The following is a 20,187-nucleotide window of genomic DNA, read 5'->3' as shown; positions in this document are numbered from 1 at the left end:
CCAATTGATACTAAATTTGAACTCCTGGAAATAAGTTCTGTCAGAGTTTGTTTTGAAATACCTCAGAAACATTGCAGTTTCTAAATCTACAGGACTTGACATGATAGATCCAAGACTTCTTAAGGCAGCTGCATCTGCCATTGTTGATAGCATTACCTTTCTGTGTAATCACAGTTTGAGAACAAGTCAATTTCCCCAGTCTTGGAAAGCTGCCAAAACAACACCACTACAAAAAACTGGGTCAAAAGAGGAGGTTAATAACCATAGACCAATATCAATTCTTCCATCCCTTTCCAAATTACTTGGAAAGCACGTACACAGTTCTTTTATGAACTATCTCAATGATCACAATCTACTTGATGAAAATCAATCTGGCTTTCAAAAAGATAATTCTTGTGAAACTGCACTTATCTCTATGACTGACAAGTGGCTGAAAACCTTAGATGAAGGAAGTTAGTTGGTACTGTAATGATCAATTTTTGAAAGGCTTTCAACCTAACAGATCATGAAATTCTTCTTGAAAAGTTAAAATTCTATGAATACAGTAAAGATATGCTTAAGTGGTTCACATCCTACTTGAACAATAGGCCTTAGCAGGTACTTTTAAATGGACACCTATCTGAAACAAAAATGATAAGTTGTGGAGTGCCACAAGGTTCTGTATTGGGGCCCTTGTTATTTGTTCTGTTCATAAATAATAATATTGATCAGAAAATGACTTGTTTAGGTAGAATTCTTGGAATATTTGTAGATATTAACTTGCAATGGTCTCATAATATAAATTATATTTCAAGGAAAATAAACCTTTATCTTTGACTCCTTCAGAAAATCAAGGCCTACATTCAACATCTTGACTATTGTAGTATAATTTGGGTGAATACAACTACTACAAGTATGAGAAAAATTTCCAGACATCAGGAAAGAGCATGTAAAATAATTCTTGATCAGCAAACAGAAAATGTTTAAACCACAATGCTTATAGTCAGAGTATTACCAGTACATGCAAGAATATTTATGAGAAAGGACAAATTAATGTACAGAGTGTTTACAAAATCTGTCCCCACTTGCTTAAACACCATTTTCCAGGAAAGAGAATTTACTGGTATCCCAAATTTAAGATCATTAAAAAGGCAAAATTTCAAACTACCCAAGCCAATAAAGGAGCTATTCAAAAATAGCTTTCAATTTTCTAGTGCGCTTGTTTGTTTCCACATGATATTAAATCGGCCCCTAAGCATCTCTTCCTTCCACAATAGTTGTATTAGATGGATGAAATCATAATAAAATTATGTTCTTATTATCCCTTTACCTCGGTAAGCGCTTTTGGACATGTCTATTCCATTCTCATGGAAGCGCCTTTGGATGCCTCTACCCAATTTACATTTCATAGCACCACCTTCAAGGATAAAAACCTATTAGATACTACATTGATTGATGTGAATGACCATTACGTCAGATCATGTGGTCACTGTTTAAGATCTGGTCATAATCTCCTATTTAAAGTAACTGGGCTATACTCTCCACTCTCCATAATGGAGGCAGCAGATTTCATTCAGTACTTTCTTGAGTTTACATGATTAAAATCCCAACTTTGAAAGCTTCAATAACTTACATGTTGATGTAGGCACCAATTAGTTTTTTAAATTTTTATTGAATTCAGATGATTTAGTGATGTAGATGCAGACAAATAACTTGTAAATTTCGATTATGAGAAATGGCAGCTATGGTTGGTCATGCGGCTTCACTAGCTTGATAGCAAATGAGTTCTCTCAAGATTTTAAAGCACATACAAAATTCTTCCATGAAAAATAATTATGTAGCTATAACAATTGGATTTTATTCTTAAATCTTTCTATACATAATAGATGTGTACCAAAGTTGTACAATGATTACAATTGATGTTAAACGTAACATATACAGCACTGCTTAAAAGTTAATGGGCAGGCCTATGTGTATGGAGTCAAATAGGTAACAGGGGTTCTATTTATAGTGTACTGTACTGGGTAATTTTGGTACATGTGTATTGAAGGGCTAAAAGCCATACACTCAATGAAGTAAAGGGTTAAAGTACATGTTACACCACCCACAGGAGCTCCTGTGCATTATCTTCATTTATGCAGTAATGCAGCATTTATGTGAATATTTGCTTATATATTGTGTATTTGCTTGTGTATGCATGTTTGTGTGTGTGTTTGAACATATTATTATTAGCTTGTATCATATGTACATAAAAGAAGGCCTCAAGATAGGTTAGTTTCTCATTTGTAACTTAGTCACCCTCTGAAAAAAGTTTTTATTATTACAGTGTGACCCTGTTATAACGCGCTCCATTATAACGCAAATTCGGATATAATGCAGTCGTGACGTGGCTCCCGAAATTTTATATACATGTATTTTTCTTGTGCAAAAAAAATAATCTTAAAAAGTACGAAAAAAAACCCGTAAAAAGTTGCTTATCATTTTGGGATAGAGATCGCGTATGAATAAAAAATGCAAGATGATCGTGGCTTGCTCCTGAAATTTTATATGTATTTTCTCGTACACGAAAAGGTACTTTTTCTTTCTTCTTAAAAGTAAGAAGAAGAAAAAAGCACATAAAAAGTTTATTCTGGGATCGCGTAGGTCTTCGCCAATGTCGCAAACCTGGATTGTTTTTCCTTATTGGCTGCAAAACATACCATGTGGCTTTTTTTATTAGTTGGCGACATTGTTGGCTGTTTAAACATTTATATACAACCATTGGTTTGGAGTGCAGAAATTCAGAGGCCCCATGAAAGGAAGCCGCAAACTGGATATAAAATGCACTGAAATTTATCTATTGTTACATAAACAAATTCTTTGTCTATACTGACAAACCATCTAACCAGTGCATTGTTATATCATAATCTGCTTATCCTGACATCTAGCACGAGTTCTGTATGTTGTGAAATATCCGCTTTTTTGTTGTTAACATTTCTGGTAACGGAGACAAACTGGACAAGGCATTCTCTCGTAATCTGTCTTTCATCGGATTTTTGGCCGCTCGCTAGTAATTAATATATTTACAAAGACGCATTTGTGTGTGGATGGTAAGTAAAATTCCTCTTCTTTTCACTCCAAATTAAATCCTTCAGAACACGAACACTCACGTTTTCTGTAATAATCCATGTTGTCAGAACACCTGCGTCTCTATCTTCTGTTGACCCTTTGTTAATTTTCAGACGCATGCATAGAAGGCAGCATCACGCTGCTACCACAAATGTAAAAAAAAAAAAAAAAAAAAAAAAATTTATTGGTTTATTCAGTAGGCATGGAGGGACAGTAACTAGAATAGTCTAAACGATGGCCAATTCCTTTTAAAAATGTATCCAGATAAAACTGTTTGCTGAAATTTCAAAGGAAACAGATTAATTTTGAAGCACCGACTGTTATGAAAACGTACTCAGCAAATGGAGAAAATCCCCGTCTCAATCATACAATACAATTATTTGATGTTGCCGCCACAATAAGAAATGGGCATTCGTTTGGTTCTCCAAAGCTGTTCTTTAGCGGTGACTTCAAAAGCGCATGCAGCCTTCATCAAAGAAAGCTGACTACACTCTTTCAATAACAGCAAAGAAGTTTTCTTCAGAGGAAGTCAGTACCAAACTTAAATAAACGTGATGGAATCTGATGGATTTTTGCATTTTCCAACGTGACTGGAACACTTTAACTGTGCTGTGAAAGTTTCCTCTTTGTAGGGAAAAAGTTTATGCCAACGGCAGCTTAAAATGCAAACTAACTTTTACCGACTTCGAACGTACTTCAAAGTAAATGTGCTTCGTCATTCGTTACGTGATTGTGCTATGTTTTTCCACTGAATTCAGACCAATATGACCTGTTACAAAATTAATGAATATTTTAAAGCTGTGTATACATATTTTCGATGGAATCACTTGTATTGTGGATTCAATGTATATGATGAGGTTCGCAGGTGAGTACACTGCGTTGATACTCTGATCATGCTATACATTAGATATTTATATATAAACAGTATTCATGTATATGTACCAATTCATGGTTCTCTAAATAAAGTATGATGTCTTCTCTCTTTTCACTACAGGTGTATTTCTCATTTAATATGCATTAATTCAAGATAGCAACTGTGCTGATGAAGCACGTATTTTACCACCCACATGTATAAACCCCCCCCCCCAGCTTTTTTTTGTTTGGTGGGGTACATTTTCTTTAGCTAACTGAGTTGGTTGCATATAACACGGTTCGGTTCATAACACGGTCGGATTCTATGGCTCCCAACTACCGTGTTATAGCGGGGTCCCACTGTATTATTATTATTATCATTATTATTATTATTAATTATTGTTGTTGTCCTGAGTCAAAAAGCAGTTTGTAATTCCAATGAATAATCCAAATGAATGATTACTTTGCTCTGAAATTATATTCAAACACAACATTAAACACATCTGCAAATATTAAAACAAGATCATAGGAAATAAAAAACATAGGAATGAGTTATTTGTCCAGCTCTTTTTCCTTGTATACATTTCCAAGAGTCTGTTATGACTATATGTCACAATATAACCTGCATAACAAATTTGACTACTCAACTGCACGTTTCACAATACCTACCCATGTAACTTAGTAGTACTGAATCACCTGACTTGACCATCCTACCAGAATTTTTGCTAAGCTTAGTATTGATGCATAAATGACCAAATACATCAGGAATATTCAAATTTGATGACATCATCAAATTTCACCCATTAACTCATTAATCCTGGAGATTTTTGTCATTTTGGTATGAAATGAGGGTAGAAAATACATTTTGGAGTTTCTAAATACATCCAAATAATCTGCTTCCAAGAGATTTTTGTTTAGTCAGATGCCTAGTTGTGTTTTTCATTGGCTGTTTTGCTCACAAATGTGCAGAAGGGTAAAAGATTTTATTTTGCTTATTGGACGCACAATTTTCGTGTCCTGACCACCTTTTACTCCAGATTCCCAGCTTATCCTACTTTCTGCAAAGGTTCATCAGTCTGTGTGCAGTTTAGACAGGTTTGCCTTAGATCTCAGACCATAAAGTCTAAAATCCAGACACAAAATTCAATACCAATAACGGGCAATTTTTGGTGTAAAAAAATTGGGTCTCAAAAAATATTTTTCCCTCTGTATTTTGTAATGCAAGTAGAAAGTCCAGATTATTTAGTATCATTGTAGAGCTATATCTGTCTACTTCTCTGTAATCTTGCCAAATTTTGGTGTATCTTAAATGACCTTGATGCTATAGGCCTCAGAAGTAGGCTACAACCTCATGATGCACAAACATGGTGCCAGGGATTAATGAGTTAAAAATAAAAAGCCTTTTGATTTTGGGGTCAGAGGTCAGTGTCACTGACTGAAAGCAGAATTTTTTTTTTTTCTGCACAGTAGTTTTAGTTTCAGTTTGTATGTCTGGATTAAACATTGTAGGTTGCTTTTCCAAAGGGTAATGTAGGAGCCTATTCATTTGGTTGCCAGAAGACTTTCAGATTTATTTTGCTCTTAAATATGGCCACCATTATTAAAAATATATTAAAAAATTAAACAGCTTACTAAAACCCAGTCAACAGAAGTTTACCAAATTTTATAGAATGCATTCTGGCATGAATTTTTTTTTTTTGAGTTTCTACAAATGAAGCCAATCTGCCATCAAATATGCTACAGTTAATAACAATTGAAAAACCTTTAAAAACGTTTAAAAACTTTTAAAAACTGCTGAGCTGATATTAATCAAATTTGAAAGAAAGTATTCTAGTTTTAATGCGTATCAGATCTATGTTATGATTATATTATATTAAATAAGGCTGGCATTACTAAAAGTATAAAAACATTTTCACAACTTAACAGAATTTTACCACCATATTGGTACAGTGCTGTTTACCCCTACATCCTCAAGCCCAATGTAATATTATCGACATTAGTGAAGGTCAAGATAAGTGGTGGTGAGGCCTAAAATAAAACTTAAATTTCAAGTGAAATTTGGATGTAAGGAGTGACCTGTCATTTGTGAGTTAGATTGAAAGAAAATAAATAATTGAAATTTTGATTTAATGAGGACAAAACCAGTTTCAAATACACTTGTATATTGACAACTTAACTTAGTGTTTCCTTTGTGTACTACTATCCATAATGCATTAAGTACTGTATATGTACATACAGAATCCATGAATTTGATTAAAGGTCACATGTTAGAAAATTCAGGTATCGGTCACCCCAGGTTGAAACAACATAAATAAATAAATGCATATAAAAAATATGGTAGTCCTTGTTTGATTTATATTCAATTGTCAACTTACATGTGTCAGTAAATAATTAACTGACTGCACCAGTAGCCTAATTGGTTGGAGCATCCACATTGGATGCAGGAGGTCAAGTTTTAAAAACCTGGCTGAGTCTTATACAAACAGTACTAACAGTTGCTTGCTAGGGGATCAGCATTAAAAGATTAGTGTTAAAAGTGGTTGACCTGGTGTCAAGATAATGTGACTGGGTGGGGCATCATGTTACATGCCTGTGGCATGATGCCCCAGTGCTAGGCATCACTATAAAGTGACACACTGTAGGTATAGTGATATGAATGAAAATTGTTTAAAGCTGTTATACATCCAAATCACACTCACACCAATCAATTAACTGTGATATTTATTGTCACAGTATTACATGTATGTGGCTGAATAATTGTTTTTTACATTCTACATGTACATATACTTAAATTGGTCTGGATTTTGGTCTACCTTATAAACAAATGTAATTATCTTTCTGAGGCTACCAAGGGGATGAGGCTGATTCATAGGGAAATGAAAACTTGTCAAGATGTGAACATATTTCACAAACATCTCTGCGAGAGGTCCCACTTTCAATGTCCTTGATGGCAGATCTAGTTTTAAGAGATTATAATTTTAATTTGTGTTTTACATCACTATTAGTTGCCATTGTAAGTATAAAGTTACTTTTGTTGCTGTCAAAAAATTAACTTTAATGGCACAATAAACATTTTAAGTCACTTTGGAAAATGTTCAGTTGACCATATTCCATTATTTTTATTCAAGTTTTGGGCTGACTTCCTTTGATAATAATAATAATAATAAAGACTTTATTTAGAGAAGGTAACTCAGTTAAAGAACTAACCTTCCTTGAGGCCTTCTGGCAGTTATATACAATTTATACAGTATATGCAACATGATGTGAGGAATTTGGCTTGACATTAAATAACAAAATGATTTTAAAAGTCAAAGTATCAAGCTTGGAACACATGACCAGGCATCTATGAACACATAAACGTATATAAAAATTTACAAAATATAAAATATCATCCTGCATTGAACAATTCAGCTGTGAAAATGATGCAAAATTACAGAAAAGCAGATGGTATTTATTATACTAAAACTATTCAGTTGTCTAAAGATTTCATCCATTTGAGACACTGATTATGAAATGAAGAAATGCTAGGAGCCTGTCTTATGTGTTTGATGAAGGGTGTGTGCATTATTGAAGTCACTGCATAAAGCCAACTTTGGGGGAGGGACAAACAAATGCTGCTATTGTGACAGCAACAGCAAATCCTTGTGGCAACAGCAAATAATTGTACAACAAAGTACAGGTGGGAACTGGCTGTTTGTTGACATAATGATTAGAAAACAAAGGATTTGTTCAGTTTGGGACCTGGGGCTGTTGTTGACACATATTTCTTTTTTATCTTGATGTCAACATAAGCATGACATATTTGTTAGTAACAAAAGACCATGAGTTTGGACTTTGCATTTTTGACAAAATAGGCAGCTTGTTTACATAAGTCATGTCGATATAAGTGGATGGGACTCTATAAAGGCCTTTCAGTACTGGACAAATGATGCTCATATTGAATCAAATACTTTTTTAGATATGAAAGTAGAGAAACTATGAAACAGCTGTTGTCATGTTATGTGCAATCAACACTATGAAAAAAAAACTCTCCTCAGATTTCTTGGTCAGCTGCTCTTGCATTAGGTTGTTAGGCAGACATCAGTCAGATGAGTGACTTTGTGTTTTGTTACAGTGGGGTCGAGGTGTCCACTTGATGAGTCAAGTTTCAAGGATCTAGCTTTCATCAGACTTAACAAGTTCTCAACACTTGAACAAAGTACTTCCAAAGTGATGTTCAGTTCCTGAGGTCAAAATTCAAGTTCTTTAAAGCTAAAATTGTCACTTTTGGTTTCATGTGATAAGTCAACATTCCTTGAGTTTCTAGCATTCATTATTGTATCAGTTTCATTGTTAGACTACTTCAGGAAGTTAGGCCCTTATAAAGTTATAACTGATAAATACAGGGTTAAGGGCCCAGATGGCTGAGCACTCGCCTTTACCAGGTACTGCCATCTCACCCCAGTTCTTGTGGATTCGAATCTTGGACTTGACTATTGTGGGTATATCAGAAAGCTTGCCCGTCGCTTCCCATGGGTCAGTAGTTCTTACGAGAATATTCCCGGATTCTTCCTCAACCGGTTTTTCTGGCTGCCTTGTATAGCCTGTCTTGAGCTGAGAAATGGTGTTAAACCAAAAACTGCAATATATATCCAAGGTTAAGGTCACATGCTGTGAAATTGCTAAATTATGTTTATTTAATATTTGTAATTGCTTCAGTAGGTTAAAGGGATGAGACATTCTTATGATTTTTATTTGTAGATTGATGGGAGTAATCACAATAGAAAGAAAACCTAATCTAGATTAGTCACTATCAGTAAGAGAAATTAGAAGTGTCTTTTCAATAATAATATTTAAAACTTTAGATATTGGTCCATTAGTCTTGAAAATAATTTTCCAAGCTTATTCCTTCAAACTTAGAGAAATGCAAGAATTCCTGGGATGTTTGAATTTTCTCCAAACGTTCAAAGCATGGACAGCTGGATTATGTCAAAATGCAGGATGTCAGATCTTTTCCAAGCTTTGACAAGATGAATATCTTGAACAAACAGGGACTTTTTCTAGAATATTTGTAATGTGATGTATCTAAGATAGATTATTCCCACAAAATTTGCATGAGAAAGAAAAACCAGGTTTAACTGGGCAAGCAAGCCCAGTTAAACCTGGTTTTTCTTTCTCATGCAAATTCTGAAGTTTTTTTTTTAGACATCTTAGTATTAACTGTAAAGACATGAAAAGCCTAGGCTTGCATTTATATGGTTAATGGTTAAATACAGATTTTTTAAGCTAATCTTAGAATTTGAAACCAATATTTATTGTTCTTATAAAATTCGTTTGCATAGTTAACAGAAATATGCTGCTAAAAGTATTACTCTAAGTTAAAGTGGACTAGGCATTACTTTCCCTATATACATGTACAGAAGTGACTTATCAAGGGAACAATTTGTTAAAATACAGATCACTGCAAAAAAGATTCGCAATGGTCATTATAAAGAATAGTGATATTGAGGAAAAAGAATTTGCCCATAGATAGTAAAAGATAAAAATCAGATTATGAGGTTGGAGCAATACTCTATCCTTGTTTGTAAAAAAAGTAATTGTGCTAGGATACTCAGCTTAAGGTTTAACTAATTTTAACTCTACATTGAAATGTTGATTATAAGGATGCCTGATTCCCATCATGTCACCAATAAAAGCACATATATGATTCAGTTGTCCAGACAACTAATAAGTTATTAACTCCCTAAAGATCTAAATAATCAATTTTATTGTATTTGCTCTTGCAGACAACAGTGGACAATGATAACTGTGATGAAGCTGTACATTGAACATGTGGTGGCCTCAGATAAAGATGCAGAGAAATATGGACTTAAAAACGTAATGCCTTTGTGGATGGTGAGTGATAGTGTAACATAAACAAGGAAAAATCATATATAGTTATTGAAATGAGTAATAAATTGAATTTGTGGGTGATTTTTTTTTTTTTTGATAGAAATATTAAATGTCCCATCTGCCAGATTTCTAAACTAAAGCTCTCATTGGGTACCCAGGTGTTCAGGTACACACCTGTTCATAATTAACCAGGTAATAAAATTAACTATAGGATACTTGTTTAGTTCATGTAAACAAAAAAACAACATGTTTCCAAGTTCAGAGATTATATCTGCTGACATCAGGAACAAGCAAAACAAAGAATAACAAGTATAGTTCTGGGCTCATGTCATGTGACTATTGGCTGCTGCACATTTGTCCATCATAGACCTCCATCTACTGATCTTATATTTTAGACGTGGTGACCATTTGGCTCTGTACATCAAACAGTTTCCTTATGTTCTGTTTGTAGTAACTGTACATGTTTACAAGAAAACAGACAGGTTTCTTGAATTTGAGACCATGTGTCACAGATTCATTATAGTTTGATGCAGACTTAAGTAGAAGACCAGTCTGTACTGAAAAAAACATGGCCCCAAATATTAAGTGAAATGAGCTTTATGTGACTCATTGATCTTAATATATGACTGAAAAATATTAGAGATGCATTTTGTTAAACTGAAGACTATGTTGTATCAGGAAATGACAATAGTGCTTTACAAATTTTGAAAGTGAATTAAACAGTGATGTAATGCAACATTCAGAATTTGTGCACTTTATGACCATTCAGTGAAAGTTGGACATGTAGAACAGTTAAAGTGAATATTATGTATTAATAATTTATCATTTTGTCATGTGTCTGTATTCACATACTAATCCACATGGATTAAACTGATTTTGACTATAACTTTAACTAACTGCAGATCCAGATAAGTAGCAGAATTAAATGTACATTTTTCATACAGTTTTCTGTAATAATGGCATGTAATATATACTCTTTTTATGCTCAGATTGTGCTTTTTTGCCACTTATATTAGTAATAATTATGCTTATACCTGGGGGGTGATTGGCATGTATGAACTTGTAACAAAGCAGTTCAGGCTCACATTTAATACAATTTCCCTTTGATCTGTTACCTGGGTAACTGATTAGGATCAATGGGTATCTAGTTGACTTTTCCTTAAATTTTGACAGCTTTATTCTAAACTGGTTTTTCCATCTGAATGGGGTGGGGAGAGGTCATTGCATGCTTGCAAGTAAATGACTTTTCATTTAATGATGAATATATACAACGACTGGAACTTAGGCATATTTTTAAAATGCCATATCTAAAAATATACAAAACATAGTAAAAACAAAATTTTTGAAATAGTCTATGAACTGTACTAATTTATTAAAGGTCTGATATTAGGAGATCCAGTACAGTTTTTAACATCAGGCGTCATGCAACATGATGATAAGCAATCCACTTTGTGTCCTAGTCTTTGCATATCCTTTCCATCTCAACTCGTTATGGTATGCTCACCACAAGCTGAAGATTTTTATGTTATGGTGTTTTCAGTCTGTATTCCTATCACTCTATCTGTTCCATATTTCATTTCTGCACAACAACTCAAGTTCTCAATGATCTACATTAACCAAACTTTGGATGACTTGCACATGGGATAAGTCAAAAGCCTGTCAGTTTCGGGCCAAAGGTCAGTAGTTAAGGTTACTATTACTGCAAGAGAAAAGGTTTTAACATCATTACCACTGCTCCAGAGGCCCCAGGTAGCTGAGTGATCCAAGGCACTTGCTGTTACAGATCACTCATATCTCACCTTTGTCAGTGCAGGTTCAATTCTCGGGCTTGACCAGCACGGGTATGTGAGAAAGTTGGACAGTAGCTCTTGTGAGTTGGTAGTTCTTCCCAGGTTCTTCCTCCAAGAGAAAAATACTGACTGCAAAGTATAGCCTATCATGTGCTGATATGGCATTAACCTCAAAACAACAACAACAACATTATTCCTTCCAAATGGAAAGTCATATCAGCATAGGGTTTTCACCAAAAGATTTCTTTATGATGTCTAGTTGGTCCTGAATGAATATGATGCTAATTTGACATCCAGTATGGGGGGGGGGGCCAAGTGGTCTAAAGCACTCACCATTCTGGATCACTGCTGTCTCACCACTGTCTTCATGGGTTCGAGTCTCAGGCTTAGCTAACGTGGGTATGTGAGAAAGCTTGCCAATAGCTTCTCTTGGGTTGGGGGTTCTTCCCAGGGTTTTCCTGGGTTCTTCTTCTGCCAGTTATACTGGCTGCCATGTATAGCCTATGTTATGCCAAAAAATGGCGTTAAACCCTACAACAACAACATCTAGTATGGACACCACAGCAGCAACCTTGAAAATCATGTTATTACTGCTCTCTTGAATGGAAAGTCATATTAACTTTGGATTTTCACTGGAAGACTTCTTATTATATCTTTTTCATCTTAAATAAAAATTGTGTCAAAATCTAATATCCAATATGGTCACCAGATCTGTCGTCTAGAAAATCTGACAGCTTCTTTTCCTTGATGGGAAATCATATCAACATTCAGTTGTCAGCCGATGATTTCCTATGATGCCTAAATGAAAATGGTGCCAATCTGACATCAGTATGGCAACCACGGCAGCAGTCTTAAAAATCTTGTTGCTATTACTAAATAGAAAGCAATATTAACATGGGGTTTTCACCAGGAAACAAATTACCTTATCTAGTTGGTTCCAAATAAAAATGGTGCTGATCTTACGACAGATATAGAAGCCACAATGGACATGCTTAAAATGTTGTCAATGAATCTCTGAATTGGATGGTTACATCAACATTGGGTTTTCACCAAAAGTCTTTAATGGTGTCTTGATTGTCCAAAATGAAAATGGTGCTGATCTCGCATTCAATATGTCTGCAACAGTGGCTAATTTGAAAGTATTGTCACATAAGAATATTAACAATAGTTTCTACACTCTTCAGCTAAAATGAAGAAATGATCTTGTTTTGAATCCAGTAAATTCTTAAATTCTGCATGAACAGTTCAGCATCAGTCCTTTTGAGGGACTTTTATTAATAGATGTAATATGACAGTCTTCATCTATCTTCAACTTGGCCAAATCTATGTCATTATTTCTAGATGTGCCAAAAATTCTGTGCAACTAGTTTTGCATTTAATTTATGCTTCTTCAGGCACAAAATGTTTTGAAAGAAATGGATGACGTCTTTTATTTTAAAATAACAATTATGTCGTTATGTAACTTCATAAATGATATGCATCATCTAGTGAAACCTGAATCAGTAAAATAATAAAATAAAATAGAGACAAACAGTTGTACATATAATTATATTATTATAAAGTATATACAATATATCAATTTAAAAAAAAAAATTATACAATTTTATATAGTGCATTGGCATTAAGGCCATTAGGCTACACAGTATCTAACTTATGAATCCAATAAGTTTCTTTTATGAGTCTATTCATGTCACCATGCACAATATCTATTGACATGAAAGAAAAATCAAGTAGAGAGTGATTATTGGTGTTAAAGTGTGTTGAAATATTAGACGAAAACTGAGGATCTCTATAATTTTTTATATGAAAGCAATGATTATTCATTCTCTCAGAAACTTATTGAAGTGTTTGTCTAATGTATTGCATGCTACATTTTTTACAGGTTATCAAATAAATCACATCAGTTGATATGCAGTTAGTGTTATCACGTAGAGAAAATACCTCTTTTGTTTTAGCACTACTGAAAGAAGTACTTTCTCTTATGTTTGTACATTGAGAGCACAATTGTCTGTTACATTTAGATGATGAAAATTGTATTTTTTTATTTTCTATCAGTTTAGTTCTAATTAGAAAATCTTGCAAATTCTTGGGTCTTCTATAAGCGAGAATTGGTTTATTTTTGTAAAGTGATTTTATGCTGGTTTTATTTGATAAATTTAGGAGACTATAATATTTATTAATTATATGACCTATATTAAGTAATGAAGGATGATATTGTATTGTGAAAGGAATTATATTTGTCTCTGTTTTACATTATGCTGTATTTAAAGACTCATGTCGAGTAAGATAACAGGCTTTGTTCAGCGCAGAACTTCTTTGGAATCCATATTTTGTATCCTCTGCATATTTATAATTGATCTTGTATCAGATATGGAGATTTTTTAACCACTCTAGAGACTGTACTTTTATTATAGGATGTTGATCAAAATGGGGTAAATTGTCCTGTCTCTTCAGTATCTTGGTTGCGTATGAGTTCGAGTGAAGTTGTGTGCATGATATGGCCTTGCATCTGATTTCCAAGCCTATCAAACAATTATGCAACAGATCAGATTTATAAAATTACTGTATCATCAAGATGTTGGATGAGTTTTATTATGAGCAGGTTCTGCTCATACTTGCATATGATTGACTGAACTTGTTATCACTCTGGAGACCAAATTCCAGTCAGTTGCTGCTCTACCTTAAGTATGTAATTTCATTGTTGTAGACAGGTTCTATAATGAGTGAGATTATCATGTATTAGTAAAATACCTTTATTCTGATTGATTGATCTTGTTACCTCTCTAAACACTCTATTTCTTGTCCAGTTTCTATAAAACTTGGTAAATGGGTTTATATCATATTTTGGATGACTATGATTCTGAAAAAACTGCATATTAATTGTGCCTTTTTCTTTATTTAGAATTTACTAAAATATAGTAAAGTATGTAAAATCAGTATTCCTTTAATGCTGCCATAAGCCTGCTTTGTATTTTTAAGTTATGTAAATTAACTGAGTGATATCAGGCACACTTGAGCCTCGTTTCCCACATACTTCTCGTTTCCAGTGCAGTGTTCCAAAACTGTTTTCTTTACTATTGTTAAAATAAATTTCCTTTGTTTATTTTTCTTGTGTCCCTTGTAAAATTTCTTGACTGTTGAACAAATGTATAATCATTGGCAATGTATCTGCATTCTGCTGGGTACAGTTACCAATAAATGCTTGTTACATGCTTGGCATTTTCCTGCAATAGACATAAATAATCCACAAAAGCTCTTCTAAATTAAAATTATTAGTTAATTGTTAGAAGGAGACCCTGGTAATAGTGCTGCATAGTAAATCCCCATAAATTTTAAAGCAATTTGGGAAAATTGTGTTTATGGTCATTTTGACCATGACTTAGGGTTTAGAAGTTGTATTTTTTTATGTGATACAACATAATAGGACAGGACAATCAAAGTTAAATTATTGATGTGGGAAATATTGTTTCAAAATTTGAGGCCATTTAAGTTTAGACAAGTCCAATTTTTTAAAACAGAAATTAAAGATATCATTATTTCTTTGTTGAGAATTATTCTTTTCAATTATGTTTACATGCTGCCAGATATTGTTTGTAATGCCTTACATTATTTTAATGATTTCTTTTAATTTTCATTTTAGTTGCTCAAGCAATCTTCAGACTTCAAGAAGGTGAAAGCACTTGAAACATTAGAAAAGTTCCTCAAATCACGCAACAATGCTGCAATCAAGTATTTTCTAGGGTAATCAAATGTTTTTTTCTGTCTCGCATTTTGCTTACCACTAGTTGAGCATGCAGAATTGGACTGTTGGAAATTTTTCTATCCTCAGCTTTGGCTAAGATTCAAAAGGCGAGAAATGTTGACTAGGCCTATGGGTGAATTCCAAGAATATCTAGTAAAAATAATAGTCACTCTATAAAGGTGTGACAGTATCAAAATATTTCAAAATTGGTTGGTAAAAATAAATGATCGTGCATTCAATTATGATTTTCTATAATTGGTTTAAAAAAAACAAGGAAGTTTTCTCTTCTTATTTGCTTATTTTTAATCCTTAAACATCACTATTTTCATAGCATCAGAACCCATTATTTTTTATATTTGTTGTCGGTGATAGTACTAGCCAATCAGAACTGACGTCAGATATCCTGGTGACAGTGAGTATTCAAAGAACTCACTCTTTAATAAACAAAACTTTGACTATGTAAAATATCTATATGTATTTTCTAAGAGCGGTCCTAAAATTGTCTTTTTTTGCATTTCTTTATATAGCTGTCCGAAGTTTGGGCCCATAGCTGCCAACCATATTATATACTGAACCATGTTATAGCAAGATCAGTATTATTTACTAAACCACAGTATAACAAGAACCCCATTATGTATTGATCCATGTTATACCTGGGGAATGATATTATTTTTGCAAATAATAATGTTTTAATAATTGAAGATATAGTACTTAGCGTTATGTTATTTTCTTTCAGTCCATACTGTCATACACTGGATAGTCCAATTATAAAACAATTGTTTCATTTTGTTCACGGGGATCTATAGCATTTCTGCATTATATTGACAATCATATTTTAATGAAGTATGTTAAAAAGATGGATAGATGCACTTGCCTTTTCCTACTTTCAACTGTATTGGTCATAAAGGACCTTTTGAATAGGATTGGATGTATATAGTTGTAGTATGGATGATTCACTAAGCATAAACCAGATATTTAACTCATGTAAGTAAGCTATTTGATGTGGTTTTAAGGGCATAGTAGTAACAGAAATGCATCCAATTATTAAGTTTCATGATAGGTACAGAGACAGGACCAAAAAAATTAACAGTCATCTATGCCTGCCTGCCCCCATACATTATAAGTGGGTTTGTGAGTTTTCCAGGTGCAAGTTATGGAGGGAGTGTATTTCGGTATAGGTGTGGATGTACCAAGAGTAATGTATACAGTCATCTATTTAACGAGTACATCATGAGCAGTAAAACAAATTGAAATTGGTCACAGTGACCAGCTTTATAAAAGGGGCATAGTACTTATCAAGATGCATTCTCTTGCTGTGTTTCATGGTTCCATGTATAGCAGTATTATTCAATAGAATAACACAAATGTCATAATGAGCTAAATGCAAGAAACATAAGCCAGAAAATTTAAAATGCAGGCCACAATGGCTTTCTCTTGTTGTAAGGGTGTGTTACTAGTAGGGATCACCAAGTTTGATGATTCTGGCATAAGCAATACTTGAGAGTGAAACCAAGGTAGTGAAATATAACCTACTTCTGTAAGAGGGTGTGGTACTAATACTCAAGATACATCCTCTCTCCAAATTTCTTAATCTTGGTGTAACAGTATGTATACAGAATCAAAAAAACTAGTCAAGTTTTGGAAGTGGTCAGTAACCAATGCCAATCGTATTTAGCCTCGCCTACTTAGCCCCACCTTGGTCTGGTGCTGCTCGCAGGATATAGAGTTTGTTTCAGTCATTTGTAGTGTGGAGTCTGAATAAAGGAGGCATAGAAACCTATTCAAGTTTGATTCATTCCTGATCATCTCATTATGGTTTGTAACAACGAACTATAGAGTTTTGTTCACTGATACTAGGAATGTTATTGTTATATAGTGATTTCCCCTTCCTGGTACAAAACATTGCATTTTCACCTTAAAATATCAGGGACTTTCTTTGGCATATTTAAAATTTGATTTTATTCACTTTGCTATATATTTCCTTTACATATGTTAGCTACTGGTGTCCAAGAATAATTATATTAATATTCAAGGTGAGTAGATGGGAGGAGACTTGCTTTTGCTTTAAAGAACATGTCACTTCTTGTTTTTTATATTTGTTGCCAATTAAAATAACAAATCCTTTTTTTCAGCCTGATGCAGACCTGTTCTGTATGTAACCAGAACATAGAGTGCATCCCAGTGATGCTACCATGTAAGGACACCATCTGCACTGTATGTTTTGGTAATACCATGCCTGAGGACTCAGGGACCAAAAAATGTCCAAAGTGTAAAAAAAACATTCCAGATACCTTTAACCCAGATGCCCTTAAAGAAAGGTTAGTGGCCTGTTGATCTATTCATACTTAATTTTTAGCTCTAATAATCACAGTCCAAACCAGCTTATAAGATGGCATCTTGTCTGTCCAAAATGCATCCATTAGTACAAGTTTGTTCTTGCTATTTTTCCTGAAATGCATCCAAGATTCCATTGAAACTTTACACACACATTCATCCCATGGTCTAGTTGGTCAAAAATGAGAATAGTGCTTCTCAGGCATCCATTAATACTGCCGCAGAAGCCACCTTGATTGCTGATCCTCTTGAATCGATGATTCTGTGAATATGGAGATTTACAAGCAAAGTAAATAATAAGGATATATATGATGCTAAGCCTATCATTATCTCCTATAGATGCTTAAAAAATGAATTTTGAAAACTTTTTATCTGATTCAGCAAACTCCTTCCTCTTTTGTTAAAAAAGTGCAGGAGACCCCACTGAAGAACTTGAAACCTGGTACATTATTATAAACTCTGTTTTAAATCAAAATACTCCTTTAAAAACAGAAGGAGTGAAACACCCTCAGAAATCTGCATGGCTTTCAACAAAAATCAATGAAGCCAGACAGAATAAAGACTATTTTCATAAAATCAAGATTGGCACAACTGCATACTCTGGCTCAACATATGTGCTGCTAAGATTCAGTCTGCTAAGGGAAATTATTATAAAATATCTGCTGAAAAGGCAGAAAATCTAAATGAATCGAGTAGAATTCTGAATGATTTTACTCCAGATAGAAGCAGTAAGATCCCAAATGAACTAATAATTGATGAGACAATAAATGATGATATGAATGATACTGCTAACAAATTTAATGTGCACTTAAATAATATCTTAAACAAATGTGCTGATATTATTGCTTCATCTCTTGCCTATGTAATTGATCAAAGTATTGCTAATGGAATTTTCTCATCTAACTGAAGGTAGCTAGGAATATACCTGTTTACAAAAAGGGTTCAAAATCAAATCCAGATAATTATAGACCAGTATCTATTCTGCCAACCATATCTAGACTGTTACCCAAGTATCATTTAATTCAACCAGCCCATTCTGGATTTAGGCAAAACCAATTATGTCAGTCTATGCTAACAAATGGCATTGATGAATGGTTGCCTTCAATGGACAATGGATAATTGGTTGGAAATGTATACTTTAAGAAGGCCTTTGACTGAGTTGACCATAATATACCTGCATGTAAACATGAAAAATACGAATGTTCTCATTTTTCACTTTCATGATTTGACTCATGCCTATCTGACAGAAGCTAGCAAGTTGTTATTGATAACATTAAATCAAAGCTGATACCCATGAACAAATGAGTTCCACAGGGCTATATTGTATGGCCTGTATTATTTATATTGGTTATAAATGACTTGCCCCTGTATATACAACATTCAATTTATATCCTGATGATATTTACTTTGCATAAGTCTGATTCTGATGTTGCAACTTTGAACAAAAAACTGATTGAAGATTTATATAAAGTTGAATATTGGTGCTCACTGAATGACATGTTTTGCAATCCTCTAAAAACAAGACATTATTGCTTGAAACTAGGCAACGACTATCAGTGAAATGTAATCCAACCCTTGAGCTGTATATCTTCAGAAATGAAATTGAAACTTAAGACACATATAAAGTCTTTGGGAGTTCATGTTGATAAGAATCTAGATGTGTAAGCAAGTGAAACATTTGTTCTGTAGTAATCTCAAGAATTTACCTTTTACATAGGAAAAAATGTTATTTGCCACTCAAAAAACAAAACCGGGGGTGGTGGGGATTTTTGAGTAAAAATTCTGTGTTTTAGTGTGTCTAATTGTAGCATGATATGTATGTATTGGATATGTATGTATTGGGTTGTCACCAGAAGACATTGTATGATGCCATGTTGTTATTAAACGAAAATGGTGTTCATTTGACATCCAGTATGGTTACCATGGAAATCATCTGTGAAATCTTGACATGGGGTTTTCCTGAGAAAACTTCTTATGATATTTAATTGATACTTAATGAAAATGGTACCCTGCAAACATCCAATATGGCTGCCACAATGAACATATTGAAAGTCTTCTCACTAATTCTTCTGAATTGATGGTCATATGAACATAAGGCATGACCACACTTCTAATGATGTCTAGTTTATTCTAAATGAAACTAGTGCCTATCTTTTGCTTCCAGTATGGCTGCCACAGATGTTGATTTAAGAAATTCTGCAGTGATCCTAGGGAAGTATAATATGTAAAAAAAAAACGTATAGTACTAGTGTGAAACACATCAGAGTAGACTTTTCAGCATATTTGTTGGGTAACTTAAGACGGATTGCTTACCTGTGCAAAACATTTTGTTGTAATGTAGTATCAGTTTAATAATCAAGTATCATTCAGACCTGTTCAAAATAGAATCGGAACAAATTTTGCCCATATGTATGATCTCAGAAGGAGTAGATGCTGTCTTTAATTTCACATTTACCTACTAGGTCTTTTCATAAATTAATTACAATAGTAAGCAGTAATCATTCCTCAAAC

At 33.7% G+C, this 20,187-nt stretch overlaps 1 protein-coding gene across 1 annotated transcript in view; it reads left to right on the top strand.

The window, feature by feature from the left end:
• The window catches only part of LOC149786021 (E3 ubiquitin-protein ligase rnf213-alpha-like), a 559,813-nt gene that overhangs the window by 415,164 nt on the left and 124,462 nt on the right, over nt 1–20,187 (top strand). Inside the window, exons 51-53 of the mRNA XM_089978097.1 lie at nt 9,705–9,813; nt 15,241–15,341; nt 17,475–17,660. Coding sequence (XP_089834223.1) covers nt 9,705–9,813; nt 15,241–15,341; nt 17,475–17,660 — 396 coding nt within the window. The remainder of the gene's footprint in view (nt 1–9,704; nt 9,814–15,240; nt 15,342–17,474; nt 17,661–20,187) is intronic.

This window comes from Sinohyriopsis cumingii, chromosome 12, assembly GCF_028554795.1.
Source record: "Sinohyriopsis cumingii isolate HCF-2022 chromosome 12, ASM2855479v2, whole genome shotgun sequence".
NCBI classification, from domain to species: domain Eukaryota; kingdom Metazoa; phylum Mollusca; class Bivalvia; order Unionida; family Unionidae; genus Sinohyriopsis; species Sinohyriopsis cumingii.
This window is presented reverse-complemented; position numbering and strand designations above follow the sequence as displayed.